At 37.2% G+C, this 26,466-nt stretch overlaps 1 protein-coding gene across 1 annotated transcript in view; it reads right to left on the reverse strand.

Moving 5' to 3' along the window:
* Positions 1–15,473, reverse strand: part of LOC109104029 (obscurin-like protein 1) — a 31,599-nt gene extending 16,126 nt beyond the window's left edge. The window contains 7 exon segments of the mRNA XM_042730463.1: positions 9,001–9,276; positions 9,371–9,637; positions 9,708–10,013; positions 10,120–10,380; positions 10,510–10,779; positions 11,922–13,035; positions 15,133–15,473. Coding sequence (XP_042586397.1) covers positions 9,001–9,276; positions 9,371–9,637; positions 9,708–10,013; positions 10,120–10,380; positions 10,510–10,779; positions 11,922–12,936 — 2,395 coding nt within the window. The 5' untranslated portion in view covers positions 12,937–13,035; positions 15,133–15,473.
* Positions 15,474–26,466: the final 10,993 nt, after the last annotated feature.

Consider the following 26,466-nt stretch of genomic DNA (forward strand, 5'->3'; position numbering starts at 1 on the left):
GAGTGCTGAGAACCTAACAGGGTGTGCTATGAAAATTTGGAAAATTAAAAAAAGGTAGATTATTGACAATTTAATTTGTGCCAAAAAAACATAAATCGTTTACAAATCTTTCAAAAGACAATTAGACAGTCTTAACCTACAGATGTGTTAGTCACAGGGTTTTCTATTTTGTCATCAAGAAGGGAGAGGATGGTAAAGACGTTACATAAGGTATGTTTTTCAACAGGACTGTTTAGAAATGAAAGAAATATCTAATGTGCCATGAAACAATAGTTAATTGTGTGGTAGTGTTGTGAAAATCACCTTGAACATCCACCTTGAATGATACAGTATCACCTGGAGCATGACAGGTGTTGTTTCCAATATCAGACAGTTCTGCTGATTGAACAGTTAGTTTCCTCATATTTCCATCTGTTTGGAAATTGAGCCCAGGGTTTGGGACCAGCTCTCTACCATCTTTGCACCAGAGCACCTCTGTGTTACCGTCTGATAGATCACATTTCAGAACATTTGATGAGTCTACTTCAGTGGACTTGTTCTTCTCCACTTCTGAAACTGGAATGGACTTCAGTGATGGAGCTACAAAGGTGTGAATGGCATAGGGCTGGGCGTTATGACACTGTATATTGTGGCGATGGTACAGTATAAATTGTCTATCTTTAAATACTTAAGTCTAGTATAGTGTAGTGTTGTCAAAAGTACTGACTTCGGTACCAGTCGGTACTGCAGTTATAAAAAGGTCCATTTCCTGCTAACATTTGAGCGCTGTTGATTGTTCTTAAACACAGCTGATTGGCCATAGTGTTCATGCGCTTAACAGATATGACTGTGATTGGCCGTGACTATCAGTGGATCCCTAATATATCTGCATATAGACGGATCCGCGCTGATAGACACGGCTTTTAAACGCTCCTATGTGCTTCTGTGTGAGCACTCGGTGAAAAGCGTGAAGTGATGATCATTGTAGCCAATCAGTTATATCTGTTGAGTGTGTGAACACTATGGCCAATCAGCGGTGTTGAAGAACAATCAACAGTGCTCAAATGTTAGTGGGAAATGGACCTTTTTAAAATTGCAGTACCGACTGGTACCTGGTAAGTCAGTACTTTTGGCAACACTAGTATAGTGTATATTAAGGTATTTGTGTTCGCACTGACTGACACTGCGAAGCACGCGCAGAGAAAGCCACCTTTCTCAGACAGTATGCGCCATGCGATCCCGAATACGGGACGTGCATGATGTTAAATATAGTTATTAAATGCAATAAGCTGTGAAAAAGAACTCATTGCAGTGGTCACGCATTAACTGACACAGCTGAAGCGCACGCACAGAAAACCGCCTCTCAGACAGCATGCGACTGCAAATTTGCTCTCTTTCGTATTATTACTCTTTCTTATTGCACTTGAATGGTCAAATACACACACACTTATGTCAAAATGTCCATTTTGTGGAATATTCCACTAAACACAGTTGCTTATGTCTTAAGTGAATGTAGACAGTTGAGAGGAATCTGTATGTATGTCATTATATTGGAACCGTGCATTTGGTCTTAAAGTGACAGAAGCCTATTATACATCTGAGAAAAAAGAAAATAACTTTCTGTAGCTTTAATAAGAATACATTTATATTTAATTATATTATATTATTATAGTGAATACTATGCAGTTTTTTTTTTACTTTTGATTATTCAGTTTCTGTAGTACTACTACACATTAAATAAACTTATTGTAGCTGAAAATCTTATATTAATTTGTCCCTTTGCTATATTTGTCCCATGTTTGTAATTTGCTTCTTATTTTTAATAAGTTAGAATAATAAAATAACACAAATTACTATATAGTAATATATTGTTATCAGAATTTTTTTTTCATATCATGAAATAAAATTTTGGTCATATCGCCCAACCCTAGCATAGAGAAGGAGCTGCGTGATTTAGTGGAAGAACATTGGCTAATAAGTTGTTTTTTCCTATTTATGAATGCATGTGCTTGATTGACAATTAATAAACACTACTTTTAAGGGATAAAGGCCAAATATTTGCCTTCTACTTCTTAATATCCACAATACATAGTTATAAAGGAGATTGCTTGATTTGCTCAGTATACACACATCTCATGTGGTGTCTTCATGAAAGAAAACATCAAATCACCTTTGATTTCCACATGGAATGAGATGGTGTCATTGTTTGTCTGGCAGCTGTATGTTCCGCTGTGACATAATTCAGCACTTTGCACAGAGAGTGTTCTCATGGCTTCCTCATACACAGTAACCATACCATCTTGAGGAAGCACCTCATTCCCATCTTTGTACCACCAGACTTGTGCATCAGGGTCTGAGACTTCGCATTGTAGCTTAAAGGGTCTTCCTGACTCAATGCATATGGTCCGTTGATCCTCAGGGACACAGGAGAACGTCACAGGTGGAGCTACAGACAATTTTGTAGAGACACATTTACTTTTATATTGTTTGTTTCCTTTTTATAGATTATACATGCATTTATAGTTTTTCTCAAAACTTGATTCTCAAGAATGAGTCAAAATATTGACTAACATTCAGTGTTTTATGAAAGAGTCTGCTTGGCATGAAAATTACTGTAAGAATATATTTATGATTTCCAGTACTGTAATGATAAATAAATTGGGAAGAAAACAGAAAACACATGAACTTCAGATTATAAGATGAAAAATTAGTAGCGCAAGAGTAAAAGACAACATTCAAAGTCACAGATATTTTACAACAAAGACAAAACATGGGCAACAAACATCAAAGACAAACATACTGAAAATGAATTTAGTTGTGTTACTTGTGTATGTATCAGGCCTTTGCCTTTGTACATTTTGTTAGTTAGTGATGGGATTTCCTGTAGCATCCCTAGTATATCATTGTAAATTATTAGTAGTATTTGTAATCGACATGATAATTACTAAATAGATATCTGAATGAGACAATTACTTTTAAGTTTCCTTAAATATTTTTCAGAACTTGTTAATGCCAATTTGTCAACTAATTACTATTTTGAAAATCATTTTACTTCACCATTTTCCAGATGCTGCTATGAAATGCAAATGTAAATAATAATTATAATATTTTCTCTACTAAAATGTTCATCCGCAGTAACAACATTAGTCTGGCTTTTATCCGAACAACATTTTGAACAGAGTTAGTAACCATTGCATGATCGAAGTGGTTAGTTTGGTAATCGGATGGATTGAGCTGGCGTAGATGACTGATGAATCACCTGGTAGGTCCACTGCAAACTGGACGGTGACATCATCTGTCTCACAAGCATGTTCTCCAGAGTGAGACGGCTCAGCTGTTTTCACAACAAGAGCTCTGAAAGTCTCCTTAGATTGAGTGATAATGTCGCATTCTTGGAGTTCCTCACCTTCCTTGTACCAGCACACCTCTGCCATTGTGCTCGATACCTCAGGTTGTGGAAAATTAGCAATATCTGTTCCATCATTTGACTTGCTCCTGCCAGTCTCATGGATAGTTGAAGTTTCCAAAGATGTAGCTAAGGGGTTTAATTTAATATGTTTTAATGCAAGCAGATGATTTGACCTAAACAGGTTATAATTACAATAAATAGCAATGAGAAAAATTAAAAGTTATACTGCATTGAAGTTATATTCTGATTATCACTATCATTTACTAGTATCATTTAATCATTAGTAAATATTTCTTTTTTTTTTAGATCTAGTAATTTCATTTCATATGTTTTTTTTTCTTTGATTTTAATATATGATTAAATGACTGGAACTGATGTAGCGGTGTGGATTTAAACTAGTTTAAAATCACCTTTGACATCCACCTTAAATATTATGTCATCATCCTTTGCCTTGTAGTTGTTTACGCCTGATTGACCCGAGCCTATAACTGGAACATTCAGTCTTCGCACACTTTCCTCTGATTCAAGCGTATGTCCATTTTCAGAGTAGAACTGTAATCTGTCCTTGTAACAGTGAACTGGAGAATCACCTTCAGTGGGTCTGAGAACTTCATCTTCTGGTGGTAGTGTAAAGAATTCTGCTTTATGACAAGGTTCTCAGTTTTGAGGAGACAAAGCAATGTTTATCGTGAGTTATCTATTAAGAGTGTAAGTGTAAAACAATTTGGTTGACTAGGGTACAGAACATTTAAGCAAAAGCCAGACAAAGTTAGTTGCTTTTGATCATTAACGATGTGTTAAAAACAATCTTGAGTCACCTTTCACTTCCTCTTGATGTACAACAAATTCGTCCTTGGTAACAGTCTCATATGCTTCTTGCAAACTCATCTCTGATGACTGGATGAGCTCTTTCTGTGTTGTAGGATTATTGAATATTACGGTTGTCTCATCTTGGCAGGATATAGGTTTTTCTTGGATTGTGTGGTCGGATTTCTCAGTAAGCAGTACACTGGAACAGTCTGCATCAATGCTCTCATCCATTCCACAAACTGGTGTGGAATTTGTCCTCGAAGCTAGGGATATTTCAAGTTATATGAAAAGAGACATGTATTACAAGTATGACACATTACATTGTATACTTTACGTTAGCTAAGCTAAATAAACTGCACTTATAGCTAGGCTTGTATCTTTTTTATTACTTGCATATTAAAATTACACTATTTTGGCTAGAAGTTAGATTCAAGATGATACAATAGAATTTTTTAGTGAGGTGATCTTTGTTAGATAAATATTTGGTGATGGAATTCTACAGGTAAATAATTATAAAATGCAGCTGTTTTTGTATCTTAAGTCAGTAAGTTGAAGTTTTCGGAGTTATTCAGATTCAGTAATGGATCCGAATAGAGAAAAATGACGTTAAGTGGTTGTTAGGTGGTAAATGTCAATGGCATATATTTTGCTCCCATCATTATTTGCAGAATGATGGAGCTAACTATTTAAATCACCTTCAACATCCACCTTAAAAGCTAAGACATCTTGATCCATGTCACTCTCTTGCATTGTGATGTGATTTGATCCTTCATCTTCAGAAACTGACGTATTTATTTGGTTTGCTGGTTGCAGCAGTGGTTGTAGCATTGTTTGTAGTTGTGGTTGTAGCTGTGGTTGTAGTATCGGTTGTAGCTGTGGTAGTAGCATTGGTTGTGGCATTGGTTGTAGCTCTGGTTGTAGTATCGGTTGTAGCTGTGGTTGTAGCATTGGTTGTAGCACTGGTTGTAGTATCGGTTGTAGCTGTGGTAGTAGCATTGGTTGTGGCATTGGTTGTTGCTCTGGTTGTAGTATCGGTTGTAGCTGTGGTTGTAGCTCTGGTTGTACTATTGGTTGTAGCTGTGGTTGTAGCATTGGTTGTATCTGTGGCTGTGGCATTGGTTGTAGTTGAGGTTGTAGTATTTGTTGTAGTTGTGACTGTAGCATTGGTTGTAGTTCTGGTTGTAGCTGTGGTTGTAGTTCTGGTTGTAGTATTGGTTGTAGCAGTGGTTGTAGCATTGGTTCTGGCTGTTGTTCCTCTTCAGTCAATCTGAAGGTTGTACCTACAGACACTGGGGTATCCCGCTGAATCTCTTCTTCAGATCTTTCCGCTGAGAGATTGTTGTTCTCTTTTTCAGATCTGATCTCAGCCTCAGTTCCTGATGTTCTCAGGAACTCTTCTATAGTTGAATTGTTTACACAAAGAAAAGGTGAAGTTCTTGTCTTTTCTGTCTTCATAGTCAGAAAAGCTGGTTAATGTTTAAGAGTATTTCAAGATTGTAAAAATGTAAGAGTGATGACCATATCATATAGTGGTCTAAAACAAGCCAAACAGTGGTTAAAACACATTTACACAATTACACAAGAAGTCATATCACCAACTTTCATTCACTCAACTATTCATTCTGTATTTCAGCTCTCTATAACATAATTCAGTCAAGACAATATTGATGATGATTCTGAATGACACATGGACAAGATGACTCAAGCAAATGTAGACGTGTACAGTTTAAGTTTAAATGAAATGTGCTTCAATGAAGAATGAAGATAGGTAAGTCTATTGAATGAGTGTTAGTTTGGAAGAAGGGTTTGCAGACCAACTGGATGTTGGATAAAGACATGATAGCATGAATTAGTTCTGGGAAGGTAACCAAGATGCAGGGGACCAGCATCTCCAGAAAGAGCTATTGGATAGTTAAAACCACCCTTGTTAGTGGCACAGAGGCACTTGGTTAAATGCTTGGGTTGAGGTAGCATTATATCACCTTTTATATCCACAGTGCACTGGACAGAGTCATCATAGGTCTCACCACTGAACACCCCATAGTGAGACAGTTCTGCTGTTAGAAAAGCCACAAAGAAAACAATAACTGACTTGCTTCAGCCATGTTAATGCACCTAATTCAGAATGGTGTACAAATAAGTGGCAAACCACCTTGGTCCATTTCAAATGGGATGGGATCATCTGGTGTCTTTTGGCTGTTTACTTCGAAAAGAGATGTCTCTGGTGTGTGCATGATTACAGTTCCTCTGGATGCATCTGAGTGAACTTCAGGTTCGGATTCAGGTTCAAATTCAGATTTGGATTCAAGATCCAAATCAGGTTCAAATTCAGGTTCAGGTTCAGATTGAGAAAGCATGACCTTCTCTTCTTTTGTCTCGGTATATGGAGTGGTATCTGAAATTTCATAATGTAGTGCAACAGGTTCCATTTCTTCAGTGCATTTGGTCTTCTCAACTTCAGGATCAGCCAAAAATGTTGGTGGTGGCACTACAGATGACCATTGACAGAGGAATGCTTTATTCAATGTAAGTGACTAATTTCTAAACTCAGAAAGACAGAACCAATTATGGCCATTGAAGCCAAGGACATACAAGTAACATTGTCAGAATACATTTAAAGAGATTTTTAAAAAAAAGCTACATAGAGCACACAGTTGTTAGTTGTCACACAAAAACATTAAGTAGATTAGAAGCAAATATTTGAAAATCACCTTGATCTTGTACATTAAACTGGGACATCACCCGTTCTCACACAGTCGTAACATCCAGAGTTAGAGGGCTGTGCTGTCTTGACAGCTAACGTCCTCCTGGTACTCTCCGATTTGATATGAGGCTGACTTTTTGAGACGAGCTCTACACCATCCTTGTAACAACACACATTGGCATTTGGATCTGAGATCTCACCGTGCAAAGCAGTGGAGTAGTCTGCTTCAACCAGCTGGTTCTTCACTGTGTCTGGTAATGCTGAGAACATCACCGGTGGGTCTAAGGGTGATCCGTTGCATTATTAAAGAATATACATAATTAATATCCCTTATTAAAAAGTCATCTAGACTGCCTATCTGTGATTTCTCAGACCATCTGCCAAGAAGCAAGTTAAATAATGCAAAACATGTAACATCTGTATCAAATTACTGCCAACGAGTTGGATGCAATGGTTAGAGGCATGTCCATAACATCACTGCTAAGAGACGCAGACAACAAAAAGCTTGATTGTTAGTTTGCATCTAGTTTGGCAAATGTGTTACTGGATGTACAAGATTCTGAAAAAGTCATAAATCACCTTTGATATCCACAGTGAAATGGACAGAGTCGTCGGATGATTCACAGCGGTACAATCCAGAATGACTGGGCTCAGCTGGATTGACTACCAGTGTCCTTACATCTCCCTCTGACTGAATATCCAAACCAGTCTCTGGCTGAAGCTGTGTATCGTTGTGGAACCAGCTGACTTGGGCTGTAGGGTCTGAGACCTTACAGTGGAGTTCAAAGTGACCACCAGCTTCAATGCATTTATTCGTCTCAGCTTCAGGAACAGCTGAGAACCTCACCGGTACAGCTACAGATGATGGTTTATATCAGAATCATCAAGAATGACAAGAAATTAACCAGATTAAAAGACCTATTGCTTTAAGATAACATGCAATAACTCAATTTACAAGAACATCATGACATAATGAAAAGATAATCCAAAATTATAAAGCTAAAGCAGAAAAAATGGTGACAGAGGTACTAAAGAATGTGACAAAAGAGCAATACAGAAAGCAGTGATTGTTAGTGGCATAATTGCAAGAAGACATATAGTTAATTTGTAAGTGAGGAATAAATTTGGCCAAAATCACCTCGTATCTCCACATGAAACTTGATGACATCATCCTTTGTTGTGCAGCTGTACACACCGGCATGAGACGGTTGTGCTGATTGAATACTGAGTGTTCTCAAGTGGTCATCTGATTTGAAGTCTACTCCAGATTCTACAAGGAGCTGATCCCCATCTTTGTACCACTGGACCTGAGCAGTAGAGTCTGAAACTTCGCACTGCAGAACAATGGGGCAGCCTGCTTCAATGCACTTTCTCCGCTTAACCTCAGGGACACCAGAGAACCTCACAGGTGGGGCTATGGATATTTTAGAGTGTTTAAGTCCTTACTTTATGATTTTAATAGTCATTATTATTAATATAACAGAAAAAAACCAAACAAACAAAAAAAAAATCTTAGTCTTACTCTTAATCTTAGTCTTAATCAACTTTGTTGTATGTCAGGCAAAATAAAATTATTTAATTCACTAGCAAACATTTTAATCACCTTTAACATCCACATTGAAGTGTACAGCATCACCCCTTGTCTTGCAGCTGTACACCCCTGAGTGGTAAAATTCAGCTGACTGGACAATCAGTTGCCTCTTTGTGCCCTTGGACTTGAAGTCTAGTCCACTTTGCAGTAGAAGCTTCACACCATCTTTATACCAGGAGACTTGGGCGAGTGGATCTGAGAGCTCACATTGCAGTGCTATCGGTGAGCCTGCTTCAATGGACTTGTTCCTCTCATCCTCCGGAAGAATGGAGAACCTCACTGGTGGAGCTATATGGTATGTGTTTTGGTTCAGCATTATTCGGTAAACTTAAGAGACTTGGAAGTGCAAGATTCCATTTTTTGGACATACTCATTTGATTTTGATTCATAGGAATGCAAATGAATGTTATTAATAAATGCCTTCATTCTTAGATTTCCGACATGTCAACATTATGAAGCTGATTAACAACTTTGAAGAACGGAATAGTAAGAACAGAAAAGACTCACCCTCAACCTCCACGTTAAACCTGATGACATCATCAATAGCATCGCAACTATAAACTCCTGAGTGGGAGAAATCAGCTGATTGAATGACAATCCTCCTCATTGTTCCCTCTGATTGGATGTGCAGACCTTCCATTGATTGAAGTTCAACACCATTCTTATACCAACGAACTGGAGCCTCAGGGTCTGACAGCTCACAGTAGAGCACAATAGGGTTGCCAACCTCCACAAATTTGTTTCGATCCATTTCAGAAAGTGGAGTGAATTTTACCAGTGGTGCTGATTGATGGGAATATATAAGCAAGTTCAACAACACAAGTTAATATCCTCATAAATATATCTCGGTGCAAGGAAATCAAAGTTAAGTGTATACCTTGTATATATAAAGCAGCAGAATCTCGAATTCCGTAGGCAATGAAGGTGATCTCTGCTCCGTTGTCTGTGTCCCGTACCCCACGAATGCGTAGGGACTGGTGTGTACGTGAACGCCTTATGGAGAAACGGTCATCGTCTTGAAGCTGATTTCCATTTAAGAACCAAGTGCCTATAACTGAGGCAGATAGCTCAATGGTAAAGCAGGCATCCTGGCCCTCTGGCACTAAAGCGTCTTGTAGAGGTGCTTGTATTCTGGCAACTGGGACTGGAATTGGGAATGAAATTTGTTAGTGCTTTTTTGTGTATGCAATGGATAGCCCTAAATAGGAGCTTACCAAGGTGCACTGCTCGTGGAAACTCTACATTCCCACTCCTTCCATATTTGTTGACACTGCATATCCGAAATCTGTAGTCTGCCTCGCATGGAACGCTGTCACCAAGAATCTCCACTGAGGTTGCAGAGTCTGTGGTCAAACATTGCAGCCACTCCTGTGAGCCAACCTCTTGCCTCTCAATTATATACCCTGAAGGTGGATTCTTCCGAGAGTCTTGTGCTGGATACCAGGAAAGGAGAGCTGCATTTGCTCGTTCTGTGTTTATCTGTACCCCGATAGGACAGCTTGGTGGACAGTGCCTTGCAGCTGAAATTATCACAAGAGAAGATGACGTTAATTGGAAATGAATACTTCACACATTCTGGAATAGGTGTGTTTACGTATGATTATTTCCAAACAAATGTTTTCTTACCTTTCACCCGTAACTGCGATGACGTCTTTGATCTACCCACATAGAACATGACCATACCAGAGTCTTGTGGTGTGGTGTTGACAAAAACCAAGATGTGTGTCCTTCCAAAAGATTTGAGAATGGTCTGATGGGTTTCCCTTAGTTCTGTTCCATCTTTGTACCAATGAATGTCCATTTCCTCCTCCTCCACTTCCACACAGAAGGCTGCATTTTCCCCCTCCAGAACGTCAACTTTTCGTGGCAGCTTTCTTACAATGGTACCTCAAGAGTAAGGTTACATTAAGTACATCAAGTGTACATTTGATTGAAGTCAATTAAGTTATACGTCTGCAAATGCTCAGAATTGGTTTTTCCCAGGCAGATGTTGTTGATGTTTTTTTTTTTTTTTACCTTTGACTGCTACCTCAGCAATGCTTCTGCCCCCATCAGCCATCTCACAGAGATATATCCCATCATCATCAACTCCAATATCACGAATTGTGAGTCTTCGCTTTGTACCCCACTCCTCCATCCCATATTTGGCTCCAGGCTGTAGTCGTCTGTCTTCCAAGTACCAGGTGATTGGAACAGAGTCCTCAGGAACTTCACACTCAAGAACAGCCAAGTCTCTCTCCCATACTTGCAAGTCATTCAGTGGTTGCTTAAATCGAACAGGTGGCTCTGTTGTTACAAGATGGAAAGAGCCCAAAAAGGAAAGTTCTTAAAATGTGTTTTTTTATTATTTTTTTTATGTCAGTAATGGATAGATCTGCATTATCTCTGCAGAGATGCAGGTGCAAAATATCACATACCTACCCCGCTAACAATGAGCAGCTTATGTTGTGTTTTGGATTGTGATGTGCTTGTCCTCATCATGCTTTTTAACTAACTAACTAACTAACTAACTAACTAACTAACTAACTAACTAACCATCAAGACTGCCTTGATAGACCAGCTTTAACCAGAAAGACCATGCTTTGCATACATTAGCCTCGACCAGCATAGATATTGATTCTTAGAAATTCAAAGTATTTCCCCTGTGTTAATGAGGTAATCTGAAATCAGTAATGATGTTGTTTTCATACTGTTATACTATTACATTTTAGAAAGTAATTGGTAAAATATTCCAAAAGAAAATTCTGAAAAATCTGCCAGTGCAGTTAGGCTTACCTTCAAGATAAAATGCATGAAAACTTATGATTTAACATTTTAGAAATGCTATTTCTTATTATCTTTTTCATGTGTTATCTTATTGTACCTTACTAAAAAAATATATAGCTTTAAGAATTATGTCTTAAAGAGTAAATGACATCCCTGACAGTATTATTATAATTTTTTTTTTTGTCTTGTAATGCTTGCTTTAGTAGTAATACCTTTAATTTAGACCTGGTGACTTGAAAGCCTTTTGAGCTTTATGGAGTTGCCTGGCTCTGATACGATATAGTCATGCAAAGCAATCAGTTTTGACTGTTTGATGGTCCATGTGAGAAATATGAGCTTGCCTCCAGAGATTTCTATCACGTGTGTGGGCCTCAGGCCTTTCAAAGCCTAAGTGACTTTGCAGATATAGGACTGGGTGGAATCTATTTCATGTTAATGAGTTTGGCCAGGTCAGGTAATTTTAAAGCTCCCTTGATGCATTTCATACAATTAAATCATCATAAAAGTAACCGCTGATTAGAGTACCAAATGCTCAACATAACAGATGGCAACTGGATCCTTAATTGTACAGGCCATATAAAGCTTATGCCAAATTTTTATATATATAATAGATCACTTGTATTGATCTGCATTGATCGTATCCCAAGTCAAATGATTCTTACCTTTGATGATAAGGTGTACAGCACTCAGGGTTTGCCCTGCAGTGTTTGAAGCAGAACAGACATAAACTCCATTGTCCTGTTGTTTGCAGTAGAGAACTTTAAGTGTGAAGTAACCCTCTCTGTCTTCATATAAAAGATACCGTCTCCCGGACAAGATTAGTCTCCCATCTTTCCTCCATAATATTTCTGGTTTTGGCTTCCCTGTTACATAGCACCGAAACTTTGCATGTTTCCCTTCTGTCACTGCAAACATTTTCACTTTGGCTGAGTTTGGCAGTGGGCCATCTTTCAGCCTTGTCGCAACCTGCCTACCACTTCTCTGTTTTCCCTGATGTGCTTTCCAGTGGCCATTATTGTATCCATTACGGTTCCCTTCATCTTCATGTCCTGGTCCAGCATCCACCAACAGCACAGCCCCTGCCAGACTCTCTCCAAATTCATTCCTGGCCTTACACGTGTACACCCCTCCATCTGGTGCTCTTGTCTTGAAAATCTTTAGTTGGAACCATCCTCCATCCTGATAGCTAATGGCAAAATGTGTGCTTTCAAAGATCTCATTCAACTTCTTGCCATCCTTCTCCCACATCACTTCTGGTCTAGGGTTTCCCCATAGCTTACAGGAGAACACGGCATCCTCTCCTCGTCCAACTCTAGTCGAGAGGGGCTTGATGAGGAAGCGGGGCTTGTTTTCCTCCCGGAATTCCATCTCCTGTGCTTCACCTTCTACTTTCAAAGTGGCTGCTGCATAAGTCTCTCCAATGCAATTCTTGGCCTTGCAGATGTATTGCCCGCTGTCCTCCATTGTCACAGAAGTTATTATAAGGTTATAGATATTGCCATCCTCAAACACCCGGTATCTGCCCTCTGGATGAATCTTCTCATTGTTTCTCTCCCATATAACTGCTGGTCTGGGATCCCCACCAATCTGGCATTTCAGAACTGCATCTGTGCCACTTTGTACTACCACAGGACGAGGGTAGGCCAGGAACCGTGGCGCTCCACCAAACACATCCATCCCTGCTCACTTGCCAACCTCCACTCAGATTGACAGGCTACAGGCATTCAGTCTCTATATTACTTTGGAAGAATTTTGTTGTCCAGCTGTTAATCAAGTCTCCGATTGGAAACAAAGAAAAGGATATTTAATTTATACTCTTATAATACCAAACAGTTTCATACATTATTTAGATAATTCAGACAGTATGTGCTATAAATATCAAGTTGAATGTCTTAAAATCCTGTCAAAATCCTGAATTTGAATTGAGGTAGCAAACTCGATGCAGAATTATACATTTGAATGAAATCCATATGACTAAAATTTTAACTAAATAAAATGTATTACTATATAATCAGTCACACAGTAAATAATTGAATTTAAATGAAATTAATGAATGTTCAGAAGGTGTGGTTTTTCAGCAATTGGTCAGTACTCATTACAGATAAATACAACTTTATTTGCTTATATATATATATATATATAAAAAAGTGAAAAAAAGTGACGTAACATACAGCCAAGTATGGGGACCCATACTCGGAACTGATGCTCTGCTTTTAACCCATCCTAAGTGCACACACACAGCAGTGAACACACACACCGTGAACACACACCCGAAGCAGTGGTCAGCCATTTATGCTGCGGCGCCCGGGGAGCAGTTGGGGGTTCGGTGCCTTGCTCAAGGGCACCTCAGTCGTGGTATTGACGGTGGAGAGAGCACTGTACATGCATATATATATATATATATAAATATATAAATCATAATTATTATATTTTTCATTCTACTTAAAAGCAGAAGTAGGCTTGGCCTTGGATCTGACAAATTACTTCAGTCATCATTTACTGAAGTAATATAGTTCAGTGTTTATTCAACTTGACCTGTTCATAGCATTAATTGTCTAACTGTATTTGTCTTTTCAGAAAATGAAAAATCAATAACCAAACTTTTCATGTCCCAAAATTTTTGAAAAACTGCTTCAGCTATTTCTCAAATTGTCAACAATCTGCTAAATTATACAGGCTCATTAAAAACTCATTGAGTTTTGGTATTTGTACTAACAACATTTGATGGTGTAGGCTCTCCCCAGAGAGAAAGGCTTTTAGTACACCAGAGTATTAATGGCCAGGACTTTCTTAGATATTATGCCTTGTGTGAGAAGTGGTGAACCATCTTTTTGCCATACTGCAACAGTGACCACAACACATAACTAACACAGCTGGTGCTGTATTTCAATGGGAAAGTGCTTTATATAGTATGCCCTAAATAAAGACCTGTGAGAGAGCATGTGTCAGGTATCACAAAGCACACTACAGAACATGCGTGCACATACAACACAGGTCTCACACACTCACGCATGACACACCCCATGGGGACCTCTCAGTCAAAATATGCTATGCCTCTCTCACACCCCTTTTAGCAAATCCAGTGATGAATTTAGGTGTTAAATGTCATTGTCAAAATTAGTTTGTTTGTCATAAGTTTCAAGAAAGAAACACTTGCTATGTACTTTTAAGTGATATCTTCCTCTGAAAATATCCTCTCTGTTGCATATGAAGCAATCCAGACCATGTTGGTTTAATATGCCCTCATATGATATATATATATCTTTTTAAGTGTGGCTTCTCAATTTCAATCACGCTGCATGTTTGGCCTCTGAAGTGTACAGGGGAATGTTTATACGCCAGAGCTAGTTTATCTGTTTTAGGATGGTAGAACACATGAATCGCTAGTCCTGGGAATCTATGACGCACTGCGAACTTCAGGAAAACGATCAGGTGTCCTCTTCAGAAACTTAAACGTCTGCAGGTTATACATCATGCTACGCATTGAGGTTTGTGCTACACTACAAACAAGACAACAACACATGATATAAGTAACACAAAAACTACCTTGTAAAAATCTCCCTAGAACACACTAACCCTATTACTATATACTCTATAGCCACGGTATTGTCCAAATGAAGAAAACAGGTGTTCAGATGTTCCGTGATGAAGTCAACATTAAAGAACTCATAGCAGAAAGAAACAAACAGGGTAGATACTCTTATAATATCACCAATTGGGATTAATGGTTTTAAATGTAAATGTTTAAATGTATAGCATCGACAATTTCCCTTAGGACTTTAAAAGGAGATTAACCTCCTGTTTGTGCTCCTAATTTAATTAGACTGACCTTTGACCTCAGGGAAACTGCACTTTGTAACAAACATATCCTACCTCTCTTCAGTCCTTAGAGACAACTGTCAATATACATTCCGTGGCAACCAGCTTCTCCTGCTTCACAGGCCCTCACTTCCAGCGGTAGTTTTTTTTGAAAGAATAATCCTTTTCCACTTTGGTAAGTTTGTTGCGGTAAGTCCTCCTCATTAACATCTAGTCAGTGTCACCTGCTCATTTTCCAAAGCTTTTACATGCCCTTTTTAAGATGATTTTAGCCTTATCAGACAGCTTTCCTTTGAATGCTCCAGCAGTCCCACAATCTCTGTGGCGTTTAGTCCTGAGACACCCCTAGTGTCATTGTTCGTAGAAGGCCGTTAAATGCTTTTGCAGCTGCTGCTGTCCCCTAAAAATACTGGCAGCCTCGATGACAGCAGTGAAGATAAGTCAGGCTCTCCATTCACTTGCTCGCAGAGGCTAAAGATAGGTTGGATGGCTCGTCCTGAGCAGATTGCTTGACTTACTTGAGACCTTGCAATAAAACTTAAGGAGAAGGGCAGTAGCCTTCTGGCCTCCTGAAAACTTTCAGCATTTAGATGAATGTTCAGATCTTTTTTTTTTTTTTTTTTTTGTGGAATCAGCGCCAGAGTAGCCATCCAAAGGCATTCAGAGACTGCAGAGGATTCCTGGTAATGGCCATAATTTTATGGGATCTGTCATCAGCCTTAGTAGAGGTGTAGCCCTACAAATTACTAAGACAAGTATGCTGATCACACTTACTCTGGCCTGTTTAAAAACATCGACATCAACATTTGATGCAAATGGCGTAATGTGTCTGCTATCAACTGGTGTGACATAGCCGATGTTGTTATTTCGAAAAGCATTGTGCATTTCATTGTCAGAAAAGGTACAACGAATTGTCCTTAAATAAACTGAGCAACTGTGAAATGCCTTTGTGGAAATATCTAAGAACGAAGCGTTCAAAGAACAGATCCAGAGGGGAGTTGCGTGCACGTGTGATTCGGCTTATGAATGTGTGAGGGTGAACACAGAGAGCAGTGACCCTTCAGCTGTTTAGAGGCTCACATCTCACAGGCTCAACACTGCCTCCTCTGATTTCAGCCATTGGAAGTAATCTGATCTTACCCTGAACCCTGAAACCAGCATCCTGGCAATGAAACGGTTTGTACAAGCCACTTTGTGAAAACCTGCAGGGATTAGCGGTCCTCTTTTTGAAACTTCCAAATTCCACCAGCTGCTAAAGAAGATATTAGCAAGTGCGTTGTTTCTTTATGTGTTGCAACCTGTTGCAATGTGGACTGTGCAAAAGGAATAATTGTAAAAACAACATTGAGAGTCTGTTAATAGCTATGCTTTGCTGATAAAACCCAGTTGTCTTCCGTGTTGACGTATTTTCCGTTAAAACAAGAAGTTTGAGTAAAAGCTTTCTTTATGTTGGATATGAATACAATTTGCTACTTACCAATCAGATGCAGATGTATAGGGTCATCAATATATGTGGCCTGTTTTTATGGTAGAAAAAGAATGAAATGTAAATACACGTAATCTGAAGAGAGTTAATTTTATTGACATTTAGAAGTATTCTACAGTAGCATAAGCTCATAGATGTAAATACCTTCTATATGAGACCTGGAATTTGAATAAGCCTTAATTCTCCATTAGATGTATACAGTATAACCCCCCTTTTTGTAGCTTATGTTTGAAATAATAGTAGAAATGTATTTTTAATACTAACTTTGTTTACTGTTGCTTTTACTGTAACTTTTTAACTTTGCTTACTGTTGCAATATGATAAAAATAAATAACAATTTGTTATTTATAGTGGTTTGATAATGGCAAGGAGAGCATTTAACAGCTCTCTCCTTCCCTCTGCTGGCAGGAGAACTGCCACAGATGTCAATACCCAGTTATCTTATTTTAAATATAGACTCCTTATTCACATGCTGTCTTAACAATTTTGTCTGAAACCTTTTAGCTCATGATTCCAAATAATAAAATAAGAATCTGTCTGTCCCCCAATAATCAGTCATTTCTTTTCTAGTTAGACTTACAAATCAAACTGAAGTTTTAAATTTGAAGCAAACCCACAAATGTCTTGCAAAGTTCTTTTGTATCCAGGTAGAAGATTTCTAATTTTAAAAAGCATCGTCATTGCTTTATAAGCAGCTTTCTTCTGACCCGCTCTGACATGTTGTATCTTGGCTGCATACCTGCTAGAACTATCCAAATATATTTCTAGCCATTTGTTTACAAAGGTGGCCACTGCTCCAACAAGTCATATATCCTTTTCTTAGAAAACATTGGTTTATCTATGATAACCAAGCATGTAATAGATAGAGGGACAGAGATGAAGATAAGTTATGAAGTTAAAAAGTGTAAAATGCCTCTACTCACAATATTTTTCAGATGGTTTAGTTCTGAGCTCCCCAAAGAGTGATTTTGGCAAGTAGCAGACCTAATTTCACTACAGTCAAGAAATGAATGTTGTTCAAAGACAAAATGTATATAATTTTAAATTTTCATTATTCAGTACTCTGTTATTGCAATTATTCTGCTGAATGTGTTCAATCACGATACTGCTGCTGGGAGTATCTTTTATAATTTGTCTCTAACATGTTTCTTTTCCAAAACTAGTGTACTCACATGAGACAACAGTTTTACTGAAGAGCAAGAGAAAAATAAAAATAAAGGTAAATATTGCTTTTTAACAGTTAATACTAATAAATGATTGTAATTTCAATCTAATTTTCTGAGATCATGCAAAAATTTTAAAAAATATTATTTAGGGTTTAGCAAGACCAGACAAACAAACAACAAATAATTTTCGATTTGGCAAAATGTAATTGGCTTAAATAATCACAGAATGTGTTACTGTAGAAATTAAACTAATGAATATATGAAAAGTACCATAGAAACCACTTGGCTATGTGTCTAATGACCCATTGTAATATGCAGTCGGCAGATTTTCACGGGTCTAAGTGATCTGATGAATAACTCTTTTGATGTTTCATGGGATGGAATAAGCTGATAAACTACTAAATGGAAAGCACAGAGAGTTTCCCCAGGCTTCAAATACTTTCTCAGATTGCCTTCTGAAACATGAACGGACATGAATGCTGAATGTGTACAGCAGCACATCTTTAGCAAAGGATGTCAGAATATCAAGAAAATGTCTGATTATTTGCGAAAATATGCATGTCTCTCCCATTCATTGCACTTCTGTTGCAGGTGAGCATGTTTGACTTTGACATTGTTCAAAGCGCTGTGTGAAAGTATGTTTTTGAAGATCTAGTGATGAGATCGTTTCTCTTGCTGTCACTTCAGTTGGTTCATGCATTTTAGACGCTGGAGCCTCAGCACATCAAATGGCTGGTTTCTAGTCGTGACAATGTTTATCTGTGTTTCGCTAAGTCAGAGTGACATAAGCCTGGCATGACCTCTCAGTTTCAATAGGTGCAAAGCCATCTATTTTCACTATTTGTTTTTCCTACATCTACCTCAATGTTTCCTCATGATTTCAAATTGAGCCTGGCAAGTCTATTCCTATACGACCTTGCTGATATACAGCAGAGCCAAGCAGTCATTTAATATTACTACCTCTGCAAATCGCAAGAGCACAAAGATTAATCCTGCTGTTCTGCTGTGTTGAAAGAAAACAGTTGATGCATATATATCAGACAATTGCACAGCCCAAGCAAATTCAAATGAACTCACACAAGGTTTAGAATGCTGCCTGGATGCTAAATGCCTGTAGTGCCCTGTCTCTGCTTGCTTGTTTTTTTGTTTTTTTTGCCAGGAAACATTACAGCTGGAAGGTGTCTGTCTGAGCCGAGTCATTACGAAACTGTCTGCCTCGTTATTCATTTGTTTAAACATGTTCACATTTAAACCACAGTCTCTTTAATCTGAATAAAGAATACACTGTAGTAGGCCAGATTGTTCACAAATGAAGAATTGATAGTCTTGCAGATCATTTGGCAGCCACTATGTGGTGATAAAGAATCAGTAGCTATGCAGTAGTTGTCAGACTTTGTCAGTCCTTCCTTTTGTCAGTCTTTTAATGGTCTTGCTTCATACTTTTATTTTAGCTATTCTAAATTTCATTGTTGCTTGTTTTATAGGTGACATTTTCAATAGAAAACACTTTCTTTAAACAATCCTTTTACTTTTTTAAAGAAAGATTTAAGTTCATTCACACTTCACATAAGGTTACTTAATGCTTTTGCATTTTAATGGCTTTTTTTTAATGTAAATTACAGTTTATTTAATAATATATGTATATTATAAAATATAACTATTAAAAATTATAATTTTCAGGATTAATCCACTTTTCATGTTTAAATTAAATTAACTCATGTTAATGTCTGTGACCTGAAATATCATGTATTAGCATACTGTATATAGAAATCAACATTAACCTTCACTAATAAATTATGTAAAAACATCGTACATCGTGGTACCATCACAAAGAGGCACAAAATCACTTTCCAGAACATTTTCGTTTACCGTTTCTGGCTGGTGGAATGATCTTCCAAAATCTTTTTCTCTTTTCTTTCATCTTTCTCTATCTAGCTTGTACTTATTTAAACAATGCTTGAAACTTGGTATGACGAGCACTTCCTGTGTCTGTTTGCCTCTTTAAGATGAATCGCTTTAATTCCCTATAAATTGCTTGTTGCACTTTGTATATTTAATAGTTAATTTGTTCATTTGTTTCCACAGTCTAGGTGCCAATGCATGACTTCTACCCTTACAGGTGGAAGATGACCTGAATGGAAGGTGTCAGGAATTTTGATGGCCTTGTGAGCCCTGGACAGCACTAACTACCTGCCTCCAGGCACAGAAGTTGAGGTCTAGGGTGGTAGCTGAAGGTATGTTGGTCTACATGTGTGAACAAGGCAGTCAGCAGGGGCACCTGGAGCCAAATTATGCAGATTCCACTCAGGTGCTTCCACTGAAAGAATTCATGACCTTTTGTCCCGTTTTCCGTTCAATATTTTGTTTAAATCACAACAATTCAATGTTTTCTTTCTGAGTTTTTCACAAATGTTCTCTGACCCAGTTTTGGTTATGTTGCTCATTCAGAAAATGTTATCAGACATGGTTTGTGGTTCATGACGTAGAGCAAATTTCAATATCTCTCTAGCCACACATGATTAAGCAACCACCAAATAACCCTTGGTTAGGACACTGACAACAAATTGAAGAGCAGATGTTATATCTAGGCTGTTATAAGTCTTTATTTTTGCTGTGGAATGCTGGTTTAACCAGAGAGAGGAACAAAACCAGAACAATCCTGTGACTTGTGGGAGAATTGATTGTGAAAATCAACATACATGTATCTTACAAAGCTGAACTAAAGTGTATTTCTGAATTAATATACAGTAGCACATCATTTAGTAACACCTGCACATTCTTACTCTTGAGGCACAATGTAGCTCTTGTATCACAGTTTTGGGCATCATGTTAATACCCGAGAAGATTCAAGTTAATGAGAGCTTTTTTGGAGACCGTTGTCATACAATAAACAGCAGAAAGCTTATCCCATCTGAACTTCTTACAGCTACTAGATTTATGCATCTTACCCAACCTGAGGCAAAAGGCCCTTCTTTCTGATTCCACAATCAGATAACAGGATTCTTTCATGAATATTGTTGTTAGCCATTGCCTCACCCAAATAACTAAAAGTGTGACCCTAGAGCCATACTGTAGTTTAAGACATACTGTGAATAATGTAATAAAAATGCAAGGAGATATATTTGAGGACTACTTTGTTCTCTCATCAATTCTGTTCTTTGTAAATGTTTTTGAAAGAAGTCTCTTACTGTATGTGCAACAAGGCTGCATTTATTTGATCAAAAATACAGTAAAAACAGTAGTGTGAAATTGTATTACAATTTAAATTAACTGTTTTCTATTTAAATTTAAAAATGTAATTTATTCCTGTGATTTTCAGAAGCCATTACTCCAAGCTTTTGTGTCACATGATCCTTCAGAAATCATTCTAATGCTGATTTGTTGCTCAGAAAACACTTATTATTATTAATGTTGAAAACAGATGTGCTGCTTAGTGTTTGTGTGGAAACTGAGAACAGTTTTCAGGATACTTTGATGAAAAGAACTTTAAAAGGAAAAGCATTAATTTGTAAAATTTTAAATGTCTTCACTGTCACTTTTTGTCATTTAATGCATCCTTACTGAAAGTATTCATTTGTTAAAAAACTAAAAGTTTTTTACTGACCTCAAACTTTTAAACATTAGCGTAAATGTTCCAATAACATAGGGATTTTCTGCAGATACTGCATGAATACACATATTGCTAAAAATTGTATGAAACCAAAAAAAAAAAAAATTAAAACAATTTTCCCATTGTTCTGCATCAAGTCCCAACTGTGGCATAACACCACCAATCCAGATTCCTTGAGAATAGAGCAGCATACATGGATCAGTCATCAGCTCAAATGTCATATTAGTGGAATTTGAGTCACTATTCTAAAAGTTAAAATATGAAATCCACTCTTGACAGAAAAAAATCCATAACTAGACCAGACACATTCGTCTCTAAACAGAAGAGTCTTTGATGATTGATGTTCCCAAATAGAATGAATTCAAAGGGCCTATGTTTGAAACAGAACTGCAGATTATTTCTGCACAACAGCAGCACAATACAAATCAAGAGGGAAAGGATTGGAACTTAGCTGGAGGACATGGATGACCACAATGAAGCACGTTTTTTGAGCAAAAATTGACAGACAAGATGAGGATGTTCTTTCACCGAGTGCAAACCAACTACAACTTGGGTCTTAACAGCTTTTTGACAGGTGGAACAAACTGTAAAACTATCTTAAACCCTGTTTGTTTTTTGATGCACAATAGCTCAGCGTAAAACGCATTTATGTCCTATTTGAAAATTATTTTGCCTGGAAGCACATGTAGGCCTGTGTGTCTTATGACTCAATTAAGTCAAGATATTTTGAACATGAAAAGATTTTTGTTTATTTAAGATTCTTCAACAATGAAAAACCATATGAAAAAAGTTTGGTTTGATTTTTTTTTTTCCTATTTAGTTCTTCTCATGAGTTGTTTAAAGTTATAGTACTCACATTTTGACAACAAAAAGGTTGAATAATGGTTATATGTTAAAACATAAAAAAGCACTTATAATTGAATTTGGGGATTGCTTATGTAAGGGAATTGTACAACATAACTTGATTTTTTTGAGACATGCTTTTATTAACTCCAGGTGTATAACCAAAATGTTTAGCACTTGATCTTTTTTTCTATTCATAGTATAGGGCTGTGAGTGTTTAACACTTATGTCACTTTGAGAACTAAACTAAATATTTTTTTCCCCTTTTCCCCATGAAATTTACCATTAATGCCCAGGCTGGGAAAGAACGGCTTTTCTTCTCAACTAGTGAACTGCGAAATGACTGATAATTGTGAAAAAATGCTGTCTTGGCTTTTTGCTGAGTTGTGTGTGTCTGGTGAAAGGCTCATCTAGTTGTGTATTTGTTTAATTCTGAAGTTACTAGCTCTGTTGATTTTTTTAAATACAGGACTTCACTCTTTGAACATGGTTTACCTTGATTCTTTCAACTGTTAAGGAAATCTGCTCCATTAAAGGGATAGTTCACACAAAAATGAAAATTTGATGTTTGATGTTGATGCCACCTATTTCTCAAATGACCATTGACACTCTATCTACAATCTCATTTAGGAGTGTCAATGATCCATTTGAGAGATAGGTGGTGGTAATGCACTTACAAGTCTGCGATCCACCATAAAGCAAGAAGAAGAATAAGAAGAGACCTCGCGCGCCTGGCCGCCTGCTGCAGAGAACGCGTATAGGAGGACGTGCTCAGGAGAGTTCTAACAGTTCGGACATTGCATGAATCAGAGGTAAAAAACGATATAAATACTGTTCAGTTTCTCGCACAGACTGATCGTTATGTGTCTTTACACATCAATGTATCATTAGAGCCGCAGGGTTTAATTTGGTTTTGTTTGTGTATTTAAAAAAAATAAAAAATTGTATATTTTAGCCGTGATTCCCATCCACTTACATTATAAGAGTGATAGACTGCAACGGTTTGAGTTAAAAATCTTGGTTTGTGTTCTACTGAAAAACAAAACAAAGTCACCTACATCTTGGATGCCCTGGGAGTAAGCAGATAAACATCAAATTTTCATTTTTGGGTGAACTATCCCTTTAATGTTGGTTGCTAAAAATCTGGTGTTCATTTTTTTTTAAGTATAAAGTCCTTCCTGAAATCAAAATTAGTCTAATCTTTTTTTAGCTTATGGAAAACACACTGTGTGATCCAGATGGTCTTGCCATTATTAAAAGAATAATACTTAATAATACTGTAAAACTCAAAGGCTGAAAATGTGAAGATTTTTCTAGCTGCTCTTTTCCATATTCCATATTTTCCAGCATCTAAAGTCAAATCAAATTATGATTTGAGATCTGCAGTTTAAATCATAGGTTTCAGTTATAATGATGACTTACATTTTGGTCTGTGTGCCACACATGGCTAATGTAGTTATATGGACTACTTTTGTTCTCTTGTCATCACTTTGGAGCTTGACAGTAACCACCCCCATTCATTTCCATAAAATTAAATTCTTAATTTACATCTCACAACTTATTTTTTTCTTCCACTGCGAAATAGAAAATAAAAAGGTAATTGCAACATTTAATATACAATTCTGGCTTTTCTTTTCAAAATTTCTAGTTTATGTATCACAAATCTATAAAGAGTTCATATGCAAAAGCCTCTAAGTGCCATCTGAAATTTTCTTCTAAAATTAGTATTTTTCTCAGGCTCCTATGTTTATGTTCAGTTATTTCACTTTAATGGCAATGAATAGAACCTATTCACACACATTACTTGTTTTTGTTCTATTACCAGCTAACCTACTTTTTAGTTTGTTTTTCTTGAGTCCGTTGATTCTACCAGAGGGACTGTAAATAATTAATAAACATAATTTATAATGATAAAATGCCAGTTTAAACATAAATCTCTTTATCATTACTCTTTAACGTGCCTCTGTCTTATATTAGTTAAGAAAGAAAAGAAAGGAAAGGTAGGCTCTAGTGAAGAAGAAAGGGATGATTATGCTTTGATAGAATATTTTGCATTTACCTTAATATATACATACTCCTTTATTTCTCTGCCATGTTCTTAATGCATTCTTTGCTTTTATAGGAATGCTAAGCTCATCGGGTCTGTGAACGTGTTTGAACAGCAGCCCATAAACTGCTGATCACAGCTTTAGCTCCAGAGGCAGTGACTGAAATTAACTAGCATCAGACTCCTCGGCGATCCTCCCCATCTCCTCCCTCTCTTCCTCACTGAGAGGTTACCCATGGTACAGAGTGCTCATAATGAGAACATGCTGGAGATGTTTTGATGAGATGGCCTTACTGCACTGTGCATGCATGTGTGTGCCAGTGGGTGTTTCTGAACCTGAAGGTGTGTGTGTGTCTGTTCCTCTTCCTCTCTGGGTGACCCGCTGTTCCCAAGAAAGCTGACCTGACTGGGAAAACAAAAGCTGCACTCTTATTGACCCAGTTCACACTGGTGCATAAATCTGATTGGGCGACAGGTTCTTTTACCTCACACTTGTTGTAAAGAATGTGCGGTCTGAGTTCAACTTGAAAGAAAGCGGAAATATTTTGTGATCACTCTTAAAAGGGTCTTTGTTTAATCTCATACTATGTCTAGAAGCATGTTTGCCTAAAGTGGTCACGAAAGAGCATTTGTAATCCCTAGGAATTCGATGTCTTGCTCTCATTGGACACGTCTTATCTGGATTCTGATTTTATGAGTCCATTCTAACTGACAGCATACCAGACAGTGACAGACATATTTGAAAATTGATTAACTTTTATGTGTGAGAAGCACTCTGCTCACAATGGACTTCGTCTTATCCTTTGCATTGCACAAGCACACCATGTAACCCCCAGTTAAAATTGCACTCTAGGTCATGCTTCTCTTAAGAGCGCTGGTGACAAGTTCATCTGGGAGACAAATCAGGGCTGGAAGCATAGGAGGAACTCTGTACACATTTGAAATTGTTCCCATTCAGAGACAGGATCAGATTTGTTTCTTTTTGTTGTTGACCCCTTTTCTTAATGGCAGTTCAACATTTTCCTCAGTACAAACAAGGTGATGTCATATTGTTAATATGCTATCCAAGTTTAACATGCAGAGCCAACTGTAGGTAAGGGTTTGTTGGTTATCAAAACATTGCTCTGTTTCAACCAACCAGATATGGCGACATTGACGCAACCAATGGTGTGAGTTTGCAGCAGGACTATCCACTGGTGACCAATGCTTGACAGGGAGTTGTTTAGGAAACCTGTTTGGAATTGTCAATATTTTTGCAAATCACTTTGGTGATTGCCAATTCACTTTTGCACCACTAGTGTCAGCAAACAAAATTAGCAATCTGTTTGGCGAATGAGAGAGACTGCTGTAATTGTTTTTGCATTTTTGTTAGGTGCCACATTGGCGCAGATATTATGCACTTATCATTTAATAACAGTGACGCCAGTGATTTACTGTGAATGATCTGACTGCCAACAGACTGGCAGTGCTATCAAATAAAGACTGCAAAAGCAACACTCATCTAGCATCATCAAAGAAATCCATAGTTTTATTAACTAACATTTATAAAGATTATTTAAAACATTTATTTGCTCATTGTTAGTTCACAGAAGGTAATGCATTTACTAATGTTACCTAATGTTACCATTCACCCAGGAATTTGAATTTTGTACATTTTTATTTTTATTTTTTTTTACAAAAGAACACTTTTTAAAGGATATTTTTTCTTCTAATCTCTGTTTCTGTTTTGTTGTCTTGTGATCATGACTTAGGTTTCTCACAAGAAGAAAAAACATTATTCTGAACAATTCAGTCATCCATATTGCACTTAGAAATAGGTTTTGTATTTCTGAATTAGGAAAATACTAAAGCACTTTGAGATCTCAAGAAAACAGTTATTAAAATAAAAATAATAAAAAGAGTCAAGTTCTTAAGAAAACAAATTTTCTTATGCTGAGGTCATGGAAAAACAGTAAAATAATGCTAATAAGGCAAACAAAATTCTTGGGTGAACTAGATTGGTAGCACTTTACAATAAGGTCAAATTTGTTAACATCAGTAAATGCATTAGCTAACACTGACTAACAATGAGCAATAGACTATATATTTCAAAGCATTTATTAATCTTTAGTGTTAGTGAAAATAGTAGCCTACTGTTTATCATTTGTTAGTTCACAGTGCATAAGGTTAACACGTTTTAATAATGTAACGTTTAAATTAACATAGATTAATGTTAATACATGCTGAACAAGAGAAC

Source organism: Cyprinus carpio, chromosome B9 (assembly GCF_018340385.1).
Source record: "Cyprinus carpio isolate SPL01 chromosome B9, ASM1834038v1, whole genome shotgun sequence".
NCBI classification, from domain to species: Eukaryota; Metazoa; Chordata; class Actinopteri; order Cypriniformes; family Cyprinidae; genus Cyprinus; species Cyprinus carpio.